The sequence below is a fragment of the Peromyscus eremicus genome, chromosome 12, assembly GCF_949786415.1.
Source record: "Peromyscus eremicus chromosome 12, PerEre_H2_v1, whole genome shotgun sequence".
NCBI lineage: Eukaryota > Metazoa > Chordata > Mammalia > Rodentia > Cricetidae > Peromyscus > Peromyscus eremicus.
In genome coordinates, this window is record NC_081428.1 from 71,551,026 (window position 1) to 71,572,689 (window position 21,664).

The 21,664-nt window shown below is 47.1% G+C and overlaps 1 protein-coding gene across 1 annotated transcript in view; it reads left to right on the forward strand.

Moving 5' to 3' along the window:
• The window catches only part of Dgkg (diacylglycerol kinase gamma), a 198,541-nt gene that overhangs the window by 149,074 nt on the left and 27,803 nt on the right, over nucleotides 1-21,664 (forward strand). The window contains exon 22 of the mRNA XM_059277313.1: nucleotides 15,612-15,789. Within this exon, the coding sequence (XP_059133296.1) occupies nucleotides 15,612-15,789 (178 nt within the window). The remainder of the gene's footprint in view (nucleotides 1-15,611; nucleotides 15,790-21,664) is intronic.

Consider the following 21,664-nt stretch of genomic DNA (forward strand, 5'->3'; position numbering starts at 1 on the left):
GGGGTTGGAGGGAGGAGGCACATTGAGTCACCACCCCCACCTTAGGCCCAGAAGAGCCTTGCCAAGCATCTTAAAGGTTTTTGGAGCTAGGTGGAGCAAAGCAGGCAGGCTTCAACTGGAGGATTCGTCTTACGTTCCACGGCGGTTATTTTGTTTTCCAGGTTAAAAATCAAAAATCCCCCGATTTTTTAGGGTACTTAATCTAATCTTTAAGATAACATTCACAAGCAAAGGCTACCTTACCACCTTGAGCACAGATGGGAAGGTCATCCAAATCTAGAAGCTGCTTCAGAACACTGTTAGCCAGAGTATGTGGGAGGGGTGTCTCTGTGCATCAATTACTCAAGTATTAAGGAAAGTATATCTATTTCCCTCTCATTCAGTACTTATCAATATTGTATCATTCCTTAAGCAGTTTTTAATCAAAGAAATAAAATAGTATAGGAAAAACTGAAGTCCCCATGGCCCTGCCTTCTTCCTTCAACACACAAGTGCACACACACAGGCACACACACACACACACCACCACCACCACCACCACCACCACCACCACCACAGTATTCGGAGACCACTTCCAGACAATGTGGAACTGGTTTGCTATTTGGGTGATGATTTGGTTTGGGTTTTTGTTTGTCATTGTTGAGTTTTCTTTTGATTTGCTTGTTTGTTTTTAAGAGAGTCTTGCTATGTAGGTGCTCAGGCTAGCTTCAAAACCACAACCCCCCTGCCTTAGCCCCACCTTCCAAACCGTCATTCTAAGACTGCAGCCCTGGACTGTGACACCCCACAGCTGCCTTACTTTTCCTAGAGTTCCACTGTGGGTCATGAGAGTAGAAGCTAGTGCTGAGACGCTGTCAATGGGAATGTAAGTGGTAAACCACCCCAGGGAGCAGTCTGGCTATGCACACGAAGCTGAAAGTCTGGTTATGGACCCTCTGACCCAGCCTGGGCCTCTCCATCTGCACCTAGAGAACTTGCTGTGCCCAAGCTTGAGCATGGGGAGGCCATGCAGTGTCTTTATTACACAAAATGACACTGAGCTGAGTCTTAGAATGACACTTTAAGAAGGCAATGTGGTAGCAGCTCACACAGCTGTCAGTAACTCCAGTTCCGGGGTACGGGACACCCTCACACAGACATACCTGCTGGCAAAACACCAGTGCCCATGAAAAAAAAGGCATCAAAAGACAATGTGGATGAGACTGTTAAATACCACTGAACTGTATACTTTAACATGGTTATTTGTGTATTTTATGAATTTAATGTCCATTAAAATGTTTAGAGCTCTTTTAATTTATCATTAAAAATTAAAAAGGGAATTTTCAGATGACTGGGATCTTGCCTATAAAAATCCCAAATTCTCAGAGCATAGCCCATATGTATAAAGAAGCTTCATAAAGCAGAGTGTGGTGGGCTAGCCTGTGATCCCAGGACTCAGGAGGCTGAGACTGGAGGATCTCAGCAAGTTTGAGGCCAGCCTGGGCTACACAATGAGTACCAGTCCAGACAGCTACATAATGAGACCTTGTCTCAAACAAAACAAGAACTTTCGTAAATAATGAGTCAGATCACTTTAAGATTGGGCAGATAGATCCCTTTAGCTAGCTGATCCAACCCAATGCCATGTCTTAAATTTTAGTGTGTGTGTGTGTGTGTGTGTGTGTGTGTGTGTGTGTGTGTGTGTTCATGCGAGCCATAACACTAGTATGGAGGTCAGAGAACAGCTTGTAGGACTCAGTTCTCTCTTTCCACCATGTGAATTCTGGGTAGTTGTGAGACAAAACGTTTCCTGGGGAGACAATGCACATGTCTACTCATCCCAGATAGGAAACACACAACAGACCAAAGTTATGGCACCACCGAAGTCCAATTTGGTGAACCAGTAAGTTTTATTGGGGTCATTTACAGAAACATGAGTGAGGGGTTGTTTACAGAACCAGAAATGACTGGTAGACAACAGTGTCACCAAGGCCCACCCCAGCATGGGTGACAGCTCACAAAGCTGAGACCCTGGGGCACACAGCACAGCCTACACGTAGCTCAATACGTTAGCTAGAGGTCGTCCTTTCCTGGTGCCTCAGTTGGTTTAAGCCTCTCCCAGGCAGCTCAACTGTTACAGGCTTCTTCCAGGCAGGTGGTCTAGTCTCAGAGTCTTTGCAACATGGCTCTGCCACTCTGGCCGGGAGGAGCCTAGTGAATCTGGTCAGTTTCCGGGACTTCCTGAAGCTGTTTTGAATTGTTACCTTCCTGTTTATAGAGCTCGCCTGCAGGATGGACTGTTTCAATCTCAGAGGAAACTGTTACAAAGCAACAGTAGTAGGCGCCTTTCCCCCCAGTCCCTGTGCTAGCCTCACCAATGCCATTATTATTCAAAAGACAAGAATCAAGGACTTCAAAGATTAATTAGCTTCATCAAGTTCACTCAGCCCAGTGTGTGACAGAAACCATGGCTCTCAGGGACCAACTGGGTGTCCTCTGGTCCTGCCTTGCCCGCTCCTCCTGCTGTTTTGCACATTCTTAACTAGGAAGAAGGGCACGAATCTTTAAGCCTTGGTTCCTTCTGGCTTGGTTTCTTCTGGCATGACATGAACTTCATTAGCCTTTCAAGAGCATGGAGCGAATAAGTGGGAATGGCCACTCAGCCCAACCAACCAGAGTAGAATAAATGGAAACATCTTCAAGGGAGAAGGAAGTGAGAAAATAAAATGGCAAAAAGCCAAGTAAGGGCATCTTAGGGTCAGAGTTTCCTAGTGCATTTCCTTCCTCAGTCAAGCCTACTGGTCCCTGTGTCCTGCATCAGCCCTAGGGGAGCCCTTCCAGGCAGCTCTGACCACTTCTGGCTTCCTTTCCCCGCCCGTCTGCCAGGGCTCAGCAACTCCAGATGCACCTGCCTGGGCTTCCTCGAGCTTTCTCCTACAATGTGTGCTAGTCTTTACTGATTTCAAAGGTCAAAATGATAACTGCATCAAAAAATATGAGGAAAAAAAAAACAGAAAAGTAACCAACAATCTCTAAAGGAGGCCCCCACACGGGGGCTCCCTCTCAGACCCTGGACTAGGCACAAACCACACCCAAACACCCATTTTCACAGAGAAAGCCTTTATTAAGTGGGGAACTAAAGTTAAAAAAAACAAAACAAAACAAAACAAAAACAAAAACAAAAAAACAACAACGCTGCTTTCTGACTCAGGCAGAAAAACAGCAGCAAATGACCTTGCAGATGCCATTTTTAAGAGGGGGAAAAAGGGAGGTCTGTGTTAGAATGGGCTAGGATGCGGTGGTATGTTTTGATTGGGCATGCTAATTACATGAACTAAAGGAGGCTTTTGATTTCTGAACTTCAATATCTTAATAGCTGGACCTTGGTGGTCAGCCTCAGGAGGCCTAGTGGCCAGATAAGGGAACAGACCTTGATGGCTAGCTTTAGGAATGTAATCTAATGGTTTTTAGCAAGGAAGAGGGAATGGAGAAGAAGGGCAAGGCTGCCTGAGTCACGTGTTCGAGTGAGCTAGTGCCCCTTCAATCTCACCTACCAGGCACCAGCAGTTCTAGGATTACTGGCCTCTTTCAATCCACGAAATCCATTTTCAAACACGGTACCAAGACGCATGCCTCCCTACTCCTTACCCGTGCATTGACCACAAGTCTCCTGCATGGAGTCAACGTTGTTCCGCTGACTCAGGACAAACTGTTTTTGTTAATTCCCCTTAGGAAATCCCATTGTTTGCTTTCAGCTCTGATGCAACTTCTTCTCTCCCTCAAGTGACCCTCTTCTTGTCTTTCCTGTCCATGTGCACCCTGCAGTTCACATCAAGCTCTGTTCCTCTATGTGCTTTTACTTTGTCCTTCTCGTCTATCGCCTTTGTCTTTTGTGTGAATCGCTTTGATTTCCCTTTGTCTTCAGATTCTTGACAATAGCATATTCTGTGTCTTCTAAGGACTTGGGAATGACTTTTAAAGATTAAACTTAATCCCTACATTTTCTCAGGAACAGCTGGGTGGTAGGCAGTGTGTGTGATAAGTTTGCCCCAGAAAATCTTAGAGGACTGAGGCAGGGGTCCCATCACTGACATTCCAGGTTAGAGCCCTGTGCCCAGCAAGTTTCTGGAAGATTCTGTCAGCTAACCTCTGCCCCCAAGAAAGCTTAGCTTTTTGGTTGCCAAAGTCCCTTGGTAAAAGAATAACTTCCCTCAAACAAAGTATCTTTCAAGGTGAGAATAAGCAGGGAGAGCCTGTCTGTGGAAAGCGCAATGGCTTCCTTAGATATTCTAGACTATCGAAAAGAGTGCATGATCTTCCTTACACACTCCACAATTCAGGTACTTCAGGGAGGAAAAATATTCTAATCCTTCTGTTCCCTCTACAACTGGACTGTCAAATAAAGAACAGAATAAACAAATATGGTTTGTGGAATGCAGAAGAGAAATCTGTCTTTCTAACGCCTGTGAGGTTATAGAAGGAAAAGAATTGACTCTTTAATGAAGGGCAGAGGCTCTTAACAAGGGACTGACTAAATGTCCTTATGCACAAATATATGTACCTCAAGTCTATTATGATCCACAAATCCTAGCACTTCCATACAACGTCTTATTTAATTATCCTAACAACTCTGCATCCTCTGTGTTATCCTCATAAAGTCTCATGAATATAAATAAACACTCATCCTTGAAGGCACAGTGGGTCACACCTTTAAATCCTAGCAGAGGCAGGTGGATCTCTGTAAGCTGGAAGCCAACCTGGTATACATTATACATACCAAGTTCCAGGGTAGCTAAGGCTACACAGTGAGACCCTGTCTCAAAATAAATACTCTAAGAGCAGACGAGTTTCACGCCTAGGTCTGTGATGCCAGCCCCACATGTCCCCCACAATGCCAGAATACCCACAGAGGGACAGTTCTGCATTACACCTCTGCTGTCTAACTAATGCATGTGGGTATTCAGTTGACAGGCCAACTCCCCTTCAGGACTTGCCCTGTGCATTGGACAGTTAGCTTTCTGAAGCAAGGACTGTCTTTTCGTTTTGCAGTCACAGAGCCAGCAAAGAGCCTAAAAGGAAGTATTTCCTCAGCTGTGATTTGCTGATTAAAAAAAAAAAAAAAAAGTTGAGTGGAAGTGTGAAACTCTCGCATTTAGTGTGAACATTAATAGAAATTGCCAGTGACCACTTGAAGTCACACCTTTTTGCTGGCAGCCCCTAGAATGAAAGGGAGCCACCTGCTCCGTTTGTAACACAAAAGGGGGAATGGATGCCGGAGCGAACAGCCTGGCACTCAGACCTCCTAACCCCCAAGAGAGTGGGAAGACATCCCACGCCCAGCTCTGAGCTGTCGCAGAGGGTCTGGACAACTGTGAACCAGGACAGGAAATGCCACGGTTCTCCCACCTCTTTCCCACTGAACTGAGTTAAAACTGTGTGTGGGCAGAGCCACAACGGCAATGAGGATGCTGGGCGGTGAGACTGGAGCAAGTGGCCCTGTACAGCAGAAGAACAGGCCTCCATTCTGAGCCCTGCTCGTTGCCCAGAAGTCTACCTGCCCTGGCGCCCTGCCAGGTCCTACGTCTACCAGTCCTGCTCTGCTTAACGGAGTTGGACTCTTAGAAAATCCCATCCAGGCACTGGCCTCAGCTCTCCAGCGAGGCAGCAGAGCCTATTAATCTGCATCCTGAGCAAGAATGCCCTAACATACCAAAGTTTTTCTAAACTTGGGGAGGTGGAGCTGTAGAAAGGAAATGGCTTTGCCCTCGGTCCAGTTCTGAGGCAACCCGTGGCCACCACCAGCTCTGAGGAACAGCAGTTTTGTTTTGGAAACTGGCACCCAGTGCAGGCTCACTCCTGGACATGAACTTGAGCCCCCCACCCCCACTCCCAGCTGCAGCACTCTACTTCTAGCCTCTCTGCCAATACCCCCTTCCAGCTGCCCCTGTCAAAGGCACCATTGTGCCCTCCTGGCATAGCAACAGAGTAGGGCCAAAGAGGAAGAAAACAGTTTCTGCCCATGGGATGCTCTTCAGCAGGTTGTGTGTGCGTGGCTTCAATGCCACATTCCTTGAGCCCACACAATTCACCAGCACTCCATCATCCCTGTCACAGACGGCAGCTCCTTTCCAGGCTAGCTAGCCCACCAGAGCTAGCTGTCAAAGAAAGTGGAGCACACAGCTGGGAGATCAAGGCTGGCCACAGAGGGACATTAGGACAAGAAACTTAAATGCAGCCTGCGGTAGCCTGCCAGAGTAAATTCTAAATTTCAGATCTCTGAACTGGAAGGGATTTTATTTTAACTTACACACTCAACAAAAGAGTCATTCTAGCATATTCTAGTAAGTGAGGCTTTGACCTCCTCCTGATTATTGGAAGGGTAGGAAGCCCTCAAGAAGCCCGTTCATGTCTAGATAGCATGGACATTCAGAACATGCTTCCTGATACTGCACAAGAGTTGTGTGTTCTGTTCCTTGCGATTGATTCCCTAGTTGGCATTTGGCACATTGCTTGGAATAAAAGAAATACACAGTATCTGTGGATGCATGAATGAAGTCCTCATTGCAGGCATATTATTATCCTCCTCACTCTTCTGTGTGACTGTCTTTCATAAGGCTAATGATATATCTTTTACATAGTATCACATTAATTCACAACGAGCTGTACAGTCCCAGTTCTTATATACCTCCATTTATAGATCCATAATTCTACTTTTTTAAAACACTTGTTTTTTTGTTTTTGTTTTTAATTTTATGTGTATGAGGTTTTGCCTGCGTGTATGTCTGTGTACAGACATATGTGTGCAGTATTCCTGGAGGCCGGAAGAGGGTATCAGTCCCTTGGAACTGAAATTACAGACAGTTGTGAATTGCTATGTGAGTGCTGGGAACCCAGCCCAGGTCCTCTGTGACAGCATCAAGTGCTCTTAACCCCAGAGCCATCTCTCCACTGACTGCTCTTGTTAGAGCAGACCCTCCACGTTGTCAGAGGTACCAGCACAGCATGAGCAGAACTCACGCACAAGCTCTTTACATTGCTCTGGCTTCTTGGTCTTGCCACTTGCAAGAAATCTGGTGGTTGAGAGAAGACAAGCACTAAAGAGAAGTTTGGAAGAGAAAGACCTTCCTTAGTTTCAAGTCAGTGTTTCCTTGTGTGCATAATGAGCATATAAATACTGACACGGCAGAGTTAAATGGATTAGATATAAAATATTTGATGCCCCTGGTTCATAAAGTTGCTAAAAATGATGTGCATTATTATATGTGGATGTTATTATCTTACTGCCCACTACAGACATCAGCTCCTAAAATCATATCAAATAGCCTCTCTGAACACAGGGCAAGCCATTGCCTGTAAGATTTACCTACACACCAGACCCATTTTTATATGCAGACAGGTAGACTGTCTTCCCAAGACCACTCTCTCCACTCAATGTAGCAATGGTTTCTTCCCTCACAATACATAGCAGACATTAACTGTGGAAGCACTACTCTTGTTCTTCTCTAGAGAAAGCAAATACAGTGATTTCCCTGGCTACTTTTCTTACACTCAGAGTGAATTCTCTAATTCAGCCATAGGTCCTGCGATAGAAAGGTATGAGCTTCCTTTTGGGTCTTTTTGTCTCTGCCCATCAGTTATCAAAGCTGGCCTGCCTGCTGGTGCATCTCTTCCTGACTCTTTCTGCTGATGCTGTTGTAGCTTGTGATTGGCTATAGTCAGAGCGTTCCTACCTTAGAACACAATTGCTTGCTCTTTGGTTTTGTTTTTCCGGAGGCCTTGCTGGTGAGCGGTTAGCAGCACCTGTCTCCAACACTGACTGAGAAAGCACCTGGGGACCTGGGTCATGTCCTATTTCCACTCCATCCTTAGCTCTAGCATAGATGCTTGATGATTGAGTGAGTGCTTCTGTCTTCTCTGCCTCAGCAGCCAGCCTCCCATGCCTCTTCCTGTTGGGGGTGTGTGGAGGGTGGTACTTTAGCTATGAACAGAGGATTACTTCCTGCAGACTAGGGTTAACATTCACATCTCTCCCTGTCCTGGGCATTGAGTCCACTTTACTTAGCCATCACTGTATTCATCTAAAGAGGTTGGGCAGATCCATCTAGGAAGATTTTTGTCAGTGGTCTCCATGGAACAGCTTGTTTTCCCTTTTAGGAAAACAAGGATTTCTCCACAAATTCTCTGCTTTCGATTCACAGGGAGTTATGTTGAACACCCGACATGGGTTAGATAGGCCTGGGTCTGTGGAAGACACAGAGCCGTGTGGAACACTGGTCTTACCTTCTGTTGAGCTTCGTGTCTCTTGGGGAAATCAAAGCAATGAAATGCAGAGAACTGCTTACCTGCTAGACACTTGGAAGAGTTGTGAGGAGCCACTGCATCTCAGGCAGGTTGGGATGTATCAGACATAAACGGGGTAGTAAACAGACCCCCAACTCTGGCCACACAGAACAATGTAGTCTCTACAACAGGCAGTTCCCGGGACCCAGCTAACTATCATCCTCAGCTATTATCTTCTTGCCAAACCAAAGAGGGCAGACCAGTTAGGGGCAGGTCTTCCCCAGAACCCTGAAATGCCCTCTAGGCTGCCAAGCCAAATCTGCAAGGACCCCTCCCCTCCTGCCACCACTGGCTGTCTTCCCTCGGGCTCTACAAGACCTTGGGACTACACAGGGTGATCTACTGGAGCTCTCTCTGCTTGACTCTTGCTGGTATCCTGTTCCCTCAAAAGAGGCAAAGGAGGGGAGGGTTGCCCAGGTTTATGTCAGTTCCCCACCCCCTGCCCTTCAGGCTTGGTCTGAAGCGGTGAAGCCCAGAGATCAGAACCCAGTTAAAGGTCAGGATGTGGTCCACCTCGACCTCAGCCCTCTCCTTCTACACTGAAATTGAAAGACCTTTTCTATAGATACAGCCCAGTATTTCTCCCTCAGCAGGGGCTCCTCCCTGGATTTTGTCACTCGCTGGGAAAAGGCTCAGTATCATCCTCAGACCCTGCCTCCAAATAGGATTAACCCCCACCTCCCAAAAAAACAAACAAACATGAGATCTCTCAACTAAAAGCAGTAACACCTTCAGACAAACTGGTAATTAGAAAAAAGGGGACTGTTGAGAGAGTTAAGGAATTATGATTGCCATTGAAGAGTGTTGATGACGGAAGTAATTTTAAAGATACATAGTATTTACAGACGGAAAGAAAATGCGGGTCTGCTGTAGAACAAACAATTCGACATGCATGCCAGATATAACCTCTGTGCTGGGTGTTATTTTCTCTCTATTTTCCTGCACCTTTAGAAATACCCATAATAAAAAGATCAAAACAAAGTGAAGGGGGGACATATCAGAATAATGCAGCGGCAGAGTACCCTGGAAACCCGGGGAGCCGGAAGATGAGAGCCGGGAGGAGCCCCCAGAGCTCTTCAGGGCTGAGCTCCACCTCCTAACTCCCCAAGCCGACCCAGCCCAGTGGTGGGTGGAGCTTCGATACAAAAACAATCTGCTACCAAACTAGAGAAAAACTTGCCTGCGGGTGGTGTGGAGAATCCAGGTTAGGGATAACGCAGTCTAAAAACTGAAAGAGGTCGTCAAATAAATAGATTCTCTGTCCCCGAGGACCTGCAGAAAAGGGTTGACAGGGCTTGAATGCAGGAGGCCTCCCCTCTACCTTTTCAGGTTACCGAGGGGGGGGCCGGCTGCAGAGTGCATGATGCTCTGCCTCCCTTCCCTCTGATGCTGTCAACCCCCTCCGCGAAGACGAGAGCTGGGAGAGTCTAGGTTCAGCCCAGAATTGCAGAGACCCAAAGCGGGGTCGGGGGAGAACACCACTAATCCTGAGCTCTTTAGTAATTTGCTCAGCAAGGCCTGTGGCCTCCTAACCTAGTCACAACGACCTTCTCCCCAGAACCATCCGGCTCTGAGGAAGTCAGAACTGTGGGGCCTGGGGTCACAGGGCAGGAGCTGAGCAGGCCTGTGTGGCCCCAGTAGTACCTGCCCCTGCGCCGACTCTGAGCAGCATGACTAGCTGTAAATGCTGGGGCGCTGCAGCCCCAAGCAGGGCTCAGGAGCCGAGCCTGAGAACCCCAGCCTAGTTCAGGGCGTCAGGAAAGGGCCTCTAGGCTCTCCCTGGAGCCGGGTGGGGGGGTGGGAGGGTGACGTCATGGAACACGGCGGATTTAGCTGGAGAACAGGCCATGTCCTGTGTTCCAGTTAGGCCCTCAGTGCTCCATTCCCGGCTCCACTTTCTCAGACTCATTACAGCAAGCCTTGCATCTTCGCGGAGTTCCGAAGGAAGTAGAGACAGGGGCTAGGAGGCAGGTGTGCAGAGGAGCAGCGGTGGCATTAAACTGCTCCAGCCAATGGCAGGGAGCAGGGGGAGGTCAAATCATGCAGGAGTTAGGGGTTGCCTCTGCTCCCACCAAAACTCTATGATCCCCACCTTCATTTTCTAGTTGACTAAAGCTCAGAGAGATTAAGAACCAAGCCAGAATCACACAGCAGTCTTACAAGAGAGCCAGGATTTAAATCCCTCTGTCTCAGAGCCCAAGGGTGGGTAGAGACCTCAGTGTCAAACACCTCAGAATCCTCCCACGTCTCCTGTTTGCCCCACTTTACACCGGATAGAGAATGGAAGAGGACAGTCTACCAAGAGCAGACAGAGGAGGACTGCTCTTCTAGGGAGGCAGCAACCGTGAACACTCCTAGCGGGATATGGCTGCAGACAGACAGACAGACAGAGGACACTTAAGGCTGCTGGCAAGGAAGAAAGGTGCCTATTTGTCAAGGAGAGTGCTGGTGGTCTAGTTCTTTGGTTTTGTGGGTTGTTGTTTTTAAACAAATCTGGCCTAGAGACGGGATTTCATAACACTAATGTCTAAGCCCTTATAAGATAGAACGGCAGTGGGAGATCCAATTATTCAAACAACAGCTGCAAGCTGAATTTTGCTGTAAATCAGCATCAGCTTCACCACCTCATCTCTAGGGTGGAACCTGGCATCCAGCGCCGGCATTGGCAACCTCCAACTACATCTGTGCAATGACCTTGAGCCAGTGCCTCCACCGCCCGCTGGGGCAGCAGTGGTATCTCCCTCACCGCTAGGATCCTAAGAGACGGGGTAGGTGAAGGCCAGCCTGGTGCCCGAGGAAGTCTGGCCAAGGGTCGCTGTGACTATTACTACTTCTCAGAAGGGAAGAGATATTTCAATCAAGGATGAATAAATGGAAGTGCTGTGGAAGTTACTGCAACCAGGAAGGGAAGTAGCCATCGGATCTAGGAAGAGACGCAGGAAAGGGGTTCCAGGCACAGAGTTGAGGAAAGCCCATTCTGAAGTGCAGACAAGTTTTGGCACAGTGGGCCAGAACCTAAATTCCTAATTAGCAATAGCCTAGGAAGAGTGGACCAATAAGAACACTTTCCAAGATAAACTCGCAACAGATCATTAAACACATTGAGAAGGGAAAGGGGTTCTTGTTGTTTCCAAGTCACCGCGACAGCAGCAGAGAGGCCAGGGTGCGCATGCGCTAAGGGGGGTCGTACACAGAGACAAAGGCACCGTGTAGCCACGCCCAGGAGGAACTGTGCAAAGAACACCTCCGACCTACAAGCCTGGCTCTGGGAAGCTGCAGCTGAGAACATGATGTGACGTGAAAAAGCAAAACAACAAACAGGAACAGAATGAAATGTGGGAAGTATAGTTCAGTAGGGCTCTGCCATTCTGGACATTTTCTTCTTTTCCGTACTGCTAGTGGCTTTCTGCTGGTTAGTGTTTATAAACTTGACTTAGACTCGAGGTACCTGGGAAGGAGAACCCACAATAGAGAAATTGCCTCCATCAGATTGGCCTGTGGGCTGGTCTGTGGGGTATTGTCTAGACTGATGGTTGATGTAGGAGGACCTAGCACTTTGTGGGTGGTACCACCCATAAGCAGATGGTCTGAATTGTATAAGAAGGCAAGCTGAGCAAGCCTCGCCCCGGGGAGCAAGCCAGTAAGCAGCACCCCTCCCTGGCCTCTGATTCAGTTCCTACTTCCAGGGTCCTAACTTGAGTTCCTGCTCCGAATTCTCACAGTGATGGACTGTGATCTGGGATATGTAAGCCAAGTAAACTCTTGCCTCCTGGGCTTAGTTTTGGTCAGTGTTTAGCACAGCAACAGAGTATCGAACTCGATCAGGTCCTAAATTAAATATGGGGAAACATGCTAACGTCCCACCATGTCTAAGGTACGGCAATGGAGACCTTAATGGCCTTCGAAAATTCACACACATTTGAGTCCAAGTTGTTGGAAATTCTCTAGATATCATTCAGAAGTCACTCTGATCCATGTAGAAAACAGGAGATTCTGTTCCATGAAAGGCAAAGACAAATGCCACACCACTTTCCCAAAGACAGAAGGGTATACAGTGAAAACTACATATTGAGGCACTTCTCTCTAGTCCCTGGAAACTAGAACCAGTGATTGACACCCAGGCACAGATAATATAGCTGACTAAAGATAGATTCCTTTATTACTTTTCTGATAGAGGTTGTCAGGAAATCATTTAGAAAATTCAATGTGAACTTAGCGTAGTGTCTTCTGTTTTGACAAAAACAAAAACAAGCAACCCCCCCCCAAAAAAAACCCACAAAATCCACAAAATTGAGGTCTGCAGACCTGGATTTCCATCCTGCTCCAAGGTGAGGGCATGTTCTCTTAGGTCCATCTCATCTAAAGCTCTGTGATGCTACCTTAAAATGCAAGTGGGCCAGTAGGAGCAGGGTCCTGAAGATCCTGCACCAGTACAGCACCTCCATGCTAAGATTACCACTATACCATGTCTGACCGAGGGGAGACTTGATCCCTAGGTTTGCCGTTATATAACTTAATCCCCAAATGATGGGAGAGCTGTGACGAAGGTTACAGAGTGATGGTCTGGTTAGACTGGAGGTTGGACCAAGAACCAGATGAAATAACTTAACATAAACACAAAGTGCTGTGTCTGTGCTGTGTTTTTCAATCCTGCCTAAGTTCGAGAGAGAGAGAGAAACACATAGCAAGATGAGAATAGGGGTGACTGAGATCCCACGCCAGTGGAAGTGGTAGTGTCGTCATTTAGCTTCAAACAAAAGAGCTGATGAGGCTCTGACCACATTAAGAAGAAGAACAATGGTAGGTAACATGTTACACCCTTCCAGGTGCTTTGTTCATGTCTTGTTTTATGGGCATGATAATGTGATAGAATTCCAGCCCCAAGAAATGGTGGTGTGATTGCCACCTGTCCACGGAGTCCTGATAGTGCTATTGTTTTTGATGCCAGGGATAGTACCAATTAGCCAGGTAATAAACTGTGGTGTGTGCAGAATAGAACAGTCAAAATAAGAAAAGTCTGGCCGGGCGGTGGTGGCGCACGCCTTTAATCCCAGCACTCGGGAGGCAGAGCCAGGTGGATCTCTGTGAGTTCGAGGCCAGCCTGGGCTACCAAGTGAGTTCCAGGAAAGGCGCAAAGCTACACAGAGAAACCCTGTCTCGAAAAACCAAAAAAAAATAAAAATAAAAATAAATAAATAAATAAATAAATAAATAAATAAATAAATAAGAAAAGTCTGGAAAGGAGGTTCGAAGGACTGGCCACACTCAGCCCAGAGGTTGCCCAGCTAGATGAATGGGAGGAGCAGAAAATAGTTGAGTATTCCCTGAAGTCTGAACATTGTGTGATGCCCACAGCGTACCCCGCTTCCTCTGTCTCTCCGTGCTCCCAGATCCACAAGGAAGGCAGCCATCATAGCTGAGGGGATGGTGTGGCAATAGTCAGTGAGTTTCTTGGGATTTGGGGGTTTTTAGTTTTTGTTTGAATGGGTTTTCTGTTGGTGGTGGTGGTGGTGGTTTTCTTGTTGTTATTGTTGTTGTTTGTCTGTCTGTTTGTTTTGAGACAGGGTCTAGTGCATCCCACACTGGCCTTGAACTCACTATGTAACCGAGGATGTCCTTGAACTTCTGATCCCCCTGCCTCTGCCTCCTGAGTACCGTGCCTCCTGTGCCACGTGCCCAGCATATGCACTGGTAGGGCTGGTTCTGTGCATGCTAGGTTGGCATCCTGCTCCCTGAGCCCCAGCCCCCACATACACCATGATAATGACGATCCTCTCTTTGTGATGTGCTTACTGGACTGGCTGAATGCAAGGAGGAGGAAGGCCATGCCACCTACCTCCAAGAGGGAGGATAGGACCAGTGGAGGAAGCCAGGAGAAAGAATCCATGCCCACTTAAGAGAACGTTGAGAGGATCCAAACTCCCCAGTGGAGAAGTGTGTCCCCAGTTACCAGAAAAGTTCACTGTATTCTTGTTCTATGGTTGGGACAAGTCAGAAGGTGACAGCATTGATTAGGAACTTCAAAGAACTGGGGCGGCGGGTGAGTCACTGTGAAGGTAACAAGCGAACGCAACTCTCTTCCTCCTCTGGCGAAGACGCTGAACGTCGTTAGATTTCCGGGTATTTTAGGTCATTTTCTGTTGTTCCTGAACACCACAAACTGGGCGAATAGTAAGTAACGAAAGTTTAGTTCTTACCGTTCAGGTTCAGGCACTGCGTGTGGCAGGGCCCTTGGCTCCCAGGGACTATGCAGTCTGGAGGCAGCACACACACTATGGTTTCCTTCCCCTTCCAACAAGGCTAATAAGATCACAGGGCTCCATTCTCATCTAATCCTAATTAGGCCCCACCTCGGAATACTGTAGCAATGGAATTAACCCACCATGAATTTGATGGAGGCGGCCAGAACATAGGAGCAGACACCCCAGGTGGGAATAGATGCTACTGTATGTATGCTTTCCGCTGTCCGATGTTCTTCAAAGAAACAAGCTAAAAAAGAAAACAAAAACAAAAACAAAAAACCATGGAGTTTATAGTTTGTCAAATTCCACAAATGTGGCGCTTACCTGTGCATTCTTGGGTATAGGACAACTCTGGGTCCTGTTCATTCTTCTGTAAATGAAATAAATCACCAGTAATCCCAAGGAACGAGAATCAAAGCTAGTACATTTTTTTTTTCTTTTTTACTGCGTGGGTAAGCATCACACCAAAATAGGATTTACAGCTAGGTGAAGCACAGACTCAAGCCCCCCAACCTTTCAAACCCTGAGGGGGGTGGGGGTGGTAGAAACTAGATAAAGAAACTCAGCTACGTCAGCAAGCGGCGCATGTGCCAGAGCAACACTTACACAGCTCTGGGAGACAGGCAAATTGGAAGTTCTCCCAAACCTGAAAGTCTCGCACTTCTCAGCAGGCAGAAGGAGAGGATAAAATCAAGGGATAAAATGAAAATAGTCATTTGTTGACAATCTCCCTAATATTGGTTTCTGGACCCAGTGACACAGCAGATCTTCACTGTGATTAGGAGTCATCCAAACTGAGGATATGAGTTTGGCTGCTGCCTTGGTCTAAATTGCATCCCTAAGCGTTACTGGCCCTTTGGAAGTTTTGTGCTGTCTTTCCTAGAGCCAACCAGGACTAGCCGGCTCCATCTCATGACAGTGGTCAAAGCCTTAAGTGCCGGATATTCAGCTTCTAACTGACAGTGTTGGGGTGGCTGAGAACCCGCCACACCCTTAAGAAGCCCCACCATACACAGCCCCACCATGATCTGCTTTCTCTCTGCTTCGCAGTGTGACGGAGTTGAGGTGGACCTGAGCAATATCTTCCTGGAAGGCATTGCCATTCTTAACATTCCCAGCATGTACGGAGGCACCAATCTCTGGGGAGAAACCAAGAAGAACAGGGCTGTGATCCGGGAAAGCAGGAAGAGCGTCACAGACCCAAAGGAGCTGAAATGCTGTGTCCAAGGTAAGCAAGCACGGGGAGAATTGCTCCAGCCATTGCTCCAGTGACAGACTGTGCTGGCAAGCCACACAGAACCTACAGCAGGCTTGATGAGCCCCTCCCCCCACCCCCCAGCTGCCAAGGACCTGGTGCTCTGGGAACAGGCTGACTCATCATCCCTGGGGTTGGAAAGTTTACAATCTAATTGAGATGGCAAGATTCACAATAACGGAACCCTAAGCGATAGTCAGTAGGCAAACTAGGGCTACCATGAGGTTAGGAGTCAAGTCCTGCTTCCTCCCCACCATGGATACCAATGTCTTCTACATTCAACAATTCTCAACCTGCTCTCAACTCCCAGAGCAACATCAGACCCCATCCATCACTCCTTCCTCTTGGAAACCCTAGGTCCTCATGGCTTCTAGAACTCTACTTGCTCCCAGTTTTCTTGGTCACCCCACTGCTCACTACTCAGTCTCTTTTCTCTCTGGCCAGTTAGCCTTTTTTTTTTTTTTTTTTTTTTAAACCATCCACAATCCAACCACTTCTTATCACCTGCTTTCTGATCACCTGGATCTAAGCCACTGTCTTCCTTCTTCGGAATTACTAAAAATCCTTCTCCCTGGATTCCTTCTTCTGCCCGTGCTATATATAACGTGTGCTCACCAAGTGCGGTGGTGTGTGCCTGTAACGCCAGCGCTGGAGGCAGAAGCAGGCGTGTGAGGCCAGCCTAGGCTATTTACCTGGATCAACCTTCCCAAACAGTCTATCCTCACCACCACATAAAGACAGACTCCTGAGGAAATGTCCAATCATGACACGGGCCAAATCCTGTACCGACTCCAAGTAAAATGCCAACGGTCTTAGTGTGATATGTAGCCTCAAGGGGTCTAGCCTTCAGCTAGCTCCCAGACCTCCTCTTCTGCATTCACTCTGCTTCTGCCACTTGTACAGGCAGTTTGCATGAACCAATTCGTCCTTTCCAGAAGAGCTGGAGAGTAGGTCTAAGAGGCCCTCGGCTTGTATGCTTTCTGAGATGTTCTTAAATGACCTTCATCCCAACCCTTATCAGTCAAGGACTCGGTCAAAGCACCTGGCTGCTGATTCCCCTAAGGATTATTTGGCTTTCATGGTATCTTAGTTGCCTGGAGAGTGGAGGGTGAGAAACTGGGGTGGGGACATTGTATGGGTACTAAGAGAGGATTGGTTTCTAGTCTAGGTATTGCTACCAACCCATTTTTAGGTGTGTGTGTGGGGGGGGGGGGTACCTCAGTTTTCTTTGCTGTAAAACCAGCTTTTCGGGTAAAATCTCCTTAGCTGGGTAGATGGGGCTGAACAAGAAGCTTGACTCCTAAACCAGACTTGCTTTGTGAAAAGGATTCCTGGACTCGGGGCTACCTACCATTGAAGGGAGAAAGCTATCCACCATTGAATGGAGAAGGTTACCTACAATTGAAGGGAGGGGGCTACCTACCATTGAAGGGAAGGGATTCCTACCATTGAAGGGAGGGGGCTACCTACCATTGAATGGAGGTTACCTACAATTGAAGGGGGGGGCTATCCACCATTGAATGGAGAAGGTTACCTACCATTGAAGAGAGGGGGCTACCTATCATTGAAGGGAGGGGATTCCTACCATTGTAGGGAGGGGGCTACCTACCATTGAAGGGAGGAGCTACTTGCTTATTTCACATGGATCATCTGTATTCTCAAGCAAGCTAATCAAGAAACATCTTCTTCATACCTCTGTCCTTTCAAAGAGGACTCAGGAATATTTCTCTCTTGCCCTCTTATGCCCCCTTTATTTCACACAGTAAACTTTTCAATTTGTATGAATTATTAAACTGAGTAATTCATTCCTCTTTCCTCCCTTAGCAGGGGAAGTTGTGGGTGCTAGCCGAGTAAGGGAAATACTGGAGGTTGCATAAAGTTCCTGGCACCCCTCCCCCCATGCTCCCACTGCAACCCCACTCTCACCTCCCTAGCATCCAGCTCTACCAGAACAGAGAAGGAACTGGCAAAGAATTAACCCTCTCCCATATCCACCCTACGGCTTGAGGAAGCTCTTCCTGAGATCACATTCTGCCTTAGGACTCAATGTCAGCTTGCATTTTCTCCTTAAGCGTCTGACCTTACGTCTTTCTGTTCTTTAAGCAAGAGTAAACTGTTGGTCGCTCTTAGCCCCAACCCCCCTTTCCCATCCCCAAAATGCACTTTCAGAGCTGAGAGATGAAGCACTTCCTGTTCTTCGATGGGAGTGTGAGTGGATCAAAGGAGAGGCCCTGGCCTCTGGACTTCGCATAGGCTCAACTCTGAGCCTTCCTCTAGAAAGAGCCATCATCCTGTAAAGTTGAGTTCCCAGTGGGAAAGCTAGAGATTTCCCTTCGCCCCTGGGCTCCCCAACTCTGCCTCTCACTAGTCCGTGGTCTTGTGGATGTCCTTGCACCTTCTTGGCTCTCCATTTTTCTTACCTGTAAAACAAGCAATCTGGAAATCATATTTTGAGACTTCCCACGTCTCCAAAAACTGGCAATCAATGTTTGGTCTATGTGGCCTCCTTGAGCAGAATTGTATGTGTATTTTGTCTTCTGTGTGTTTGTCCCAGGATTTCTAAGGGGGCAGGGAGCTCTCTCTGCAGGCTCTTCATACATCGAGATCCTTGACTCCTTGGCCTCTCTTTGGGACTGGAAGAGAGGGAGAAGTCAGGGCAGAGTGTAGAGAGAAGGGTCTCATCATAGGAAGTACAAGAGGAAAGACTAACCTCTCTCTCGTGGGAAAAGACCCAAGTAAGAAGGTCGCTTGGGATTAACATAGAGTGAGTTCTATGAGGACGCAGTCTGCTGAGAAGGTAACAAGGGCGTGGGGAACCTGCAGGTGGATAACCTGAGTTTAAATTTTGGCTTTATATTTTTCAGTTTTATTAAAATTTGAAATTTATCCCACCTCCTCGGCTTCCTCATCCATAAATTGGGCATAATAATACCTAGTTCCCTAGCTTGTTAAGAAGATGGTGGGCGTAAAAGTGCCTGGACGCAGTATGAGCTCAAACTTAAAGATAACCGCCCTCCATCCTTTTCCGAGCATGGAAGTCTTCAGCATGCGCCACCAATGAGAAAGAGCAAAGTTCCTGCAGAGTTCCACTAAGCCTGTCTCAGCACAGAAAACTCACACAAGCGATTGTACTCACTGCCCCCACCCCCAGACTTCTTAGATCACAAGGACAGAGGCTAGGGATTATGAATCTCTGAAGCCCTACTAACTGTCCCCAAGTATAAAAAACTAAAAAACAAGGGGCTGGACAGATGGTTCAGCAAGTAAGAGTACATAATGACGCCCTTTCAAAGGACCCAAGTTCAATTCCCAGCACCCACATCGGGTGGCTTATAACCGCCTATACCTCCAGTTCCAGGGGACCTGACCCCTCTGACCTCTATAGGCTCTAGCACTCAGCCACACACAGATACACAGACACACACTTAAAATAATATGAAAATAAAAATTTAAAAAACAAAAAGCATTAGATAAATGAGAAACTCATGGCATCAGTTATCATTAGTATTTGTAACAAGAATGGTCAGAAATAATCTTTAATTTTTATGTTCCATTGTAGCCTGCAAGTAATTTTATGTGAATGAATATAAACCTAACCAAAAACCTATGGAAAAGGTTATGTACCTAGCCAAATATCCCTACTTTACGGTTGGAAAAACAAAAACAAAAACTAGTCAGTTTATATCCAGAAGTAGCATTGGAACCAAGACTTGTGTCCATGATTCCAAACCAGCACTTAGAGGATGTGTCCATCTAGAAAATGTACTGAAGAGACTTCTGTGTATGTTGTACAAGCCAGGTTTTCACAGCATGGGTGACAGGTAGATGCAGTCCAATGAGAGGATTCAATCTACTTGGTGACACTCTGATCCTCTCCCTTAATGACTCACCCCTCTAGAACTCCCAACAGAGAAACTAGCTCTGAATTTCCTGGACACTGAGCTTTGCCTCAGCTTCCCTAGAAAACTGGTTGTAGGTTGCCCTGAATTATAGGCTGCATGTTCTCATCATCTCTTTCCCCTATCTGTCTTGGAAAACAAGGGACATATGTTCCACAGTCACTTGGGATAGTGGGCCCTAAAAAGGAGGCAGACTAAAGTCACATTAGATAACCAGCTTTATTCAGAGCATTGGACAGTTTATACCCTGAGGGTTATGAAAGGTCACCTGAGTAAAGTTCTTATGGGCTCAAGCTGTGTACGATCACAAAGACAAGTGGCACATGACAAAAACATGTTTTTCCATAGAGGCACATGAATAGCAACAGCTGAAGTCAACTCACTCCTGTCTGCTGCACCTGGGGGGAGCACGAAAACACATTCCAAGAACAGTTCTGTGTTTTGAAGAAACTGAGGTCGCAAGACTCTTGTTTTCTTGGAGTTTTCTTACAAGCACTCAGAATTCTCACATGATTCCATTCTTGGACTGTGTTTCAACAACCTTTGTGTCCTTTTCACAGCCTACTACCCCAAAGGGTGTAGAGTGTTCTACAGAAGTTGTTGCTGCAAGAAGAGAGAGGAAGGAATCTTGCCTTCAGTCAGCACAATGGGCAATAGACTCTGCAGGGAGACAGGATCAGGCAGGAAGTGAAAATGATGAAGAAAAAGTCTTAGAAAGCATTATATGTGGATATGGGAACCATTAAACGTTCACTTGACAAGTGAGATGTGCTAGCCATCTTTAAATAACTAACTCAAATGCAGCTTAAAGGACTTGCGACTGAGAATCTGTGTGGAGTGGAGGGATGCACCCCTGAGGAATTACAAAAACAAACCCCAAAAACTCAGGCCTCCTCACCTCCACCCATGTGACCTTATAATCTCTCCAAGCCTCCATTTCAGCACTTGACCAAACAGTGATGGGTTCCTCTGGATTGTTGCGAGGGCTGAATTGGATTATCCTTATAGGACACATAGCAGCACCTAGAACTCAATGAGGCCTTGACCAACAGTCATCACTGTCACCGCTTGGTGTTAAGTGACATGAAGGGGCCAATTTAGAAAGCCTCTCTTGACTTCTTCAGAAATTTGACCTAGATTTCCTTAAACCACCTGTGGCTCTAGCAATCCGTACCTCTTGGGTTATTGTTGGGACAACGCTTAAGTGCATTTGGCTGTTGCTGGAGGGCTTAGGAAGACACCTGAGCAGACTGCTGTCCAGACAAGCAGGGGGAAGGACAGGGGTCAGGTAGCCAAGTGAAGCACAAATCTGGGTAAGTGAGTGAAACTGGAAAGCAGAGTCCTTGGAGCTCTGCCATTCCCTTTGGCACCAGCCCAAGATACAATGAGAGACTTCCTACACACTTTCTCATTACCCTCAATCCAGTCTTCAGGCTGGAGCCAATGGTGGACTGCTGATAAGTCACCCCCACTGCACCCCCTGGCTATCTCACATGTGGTTTCTCTATCAGTCCCACTTGAACCACAAATAGAGTGTTCTAGACAAAGTTCTAAGCCAAAAATCTCTCTAGACTATCAGCAGGTAATAATTTCTGCCAGTAAACAAAGCAAGGGTCAGACACTTGTGGTAGAGAGTTTACTCTGAGTAATTCTTACAGTATTACAGATAGGCTTTCTGTCAGATCATTCAGCATCCATGCAAACGCACCTACCAAGCATCAGGCACTAGAGCATGATGGGGAATAATGACTTCCCAGCCCCTAGGGGACTAGCACAGCATGGCCTCCATAAGATAAGCTTGCAATGAGACACATAGGAGTGTGATAAGAGCTAAGAGCTGCATGACTCCCAGGTCTGAATGAGTCCAGCCAGCCAATGTAACATTCACAGGCACACCGGTGGCCTCCCTGGCCTGGTACTCGAGCCTGCTGACCTAAGCAGTCTCCCCG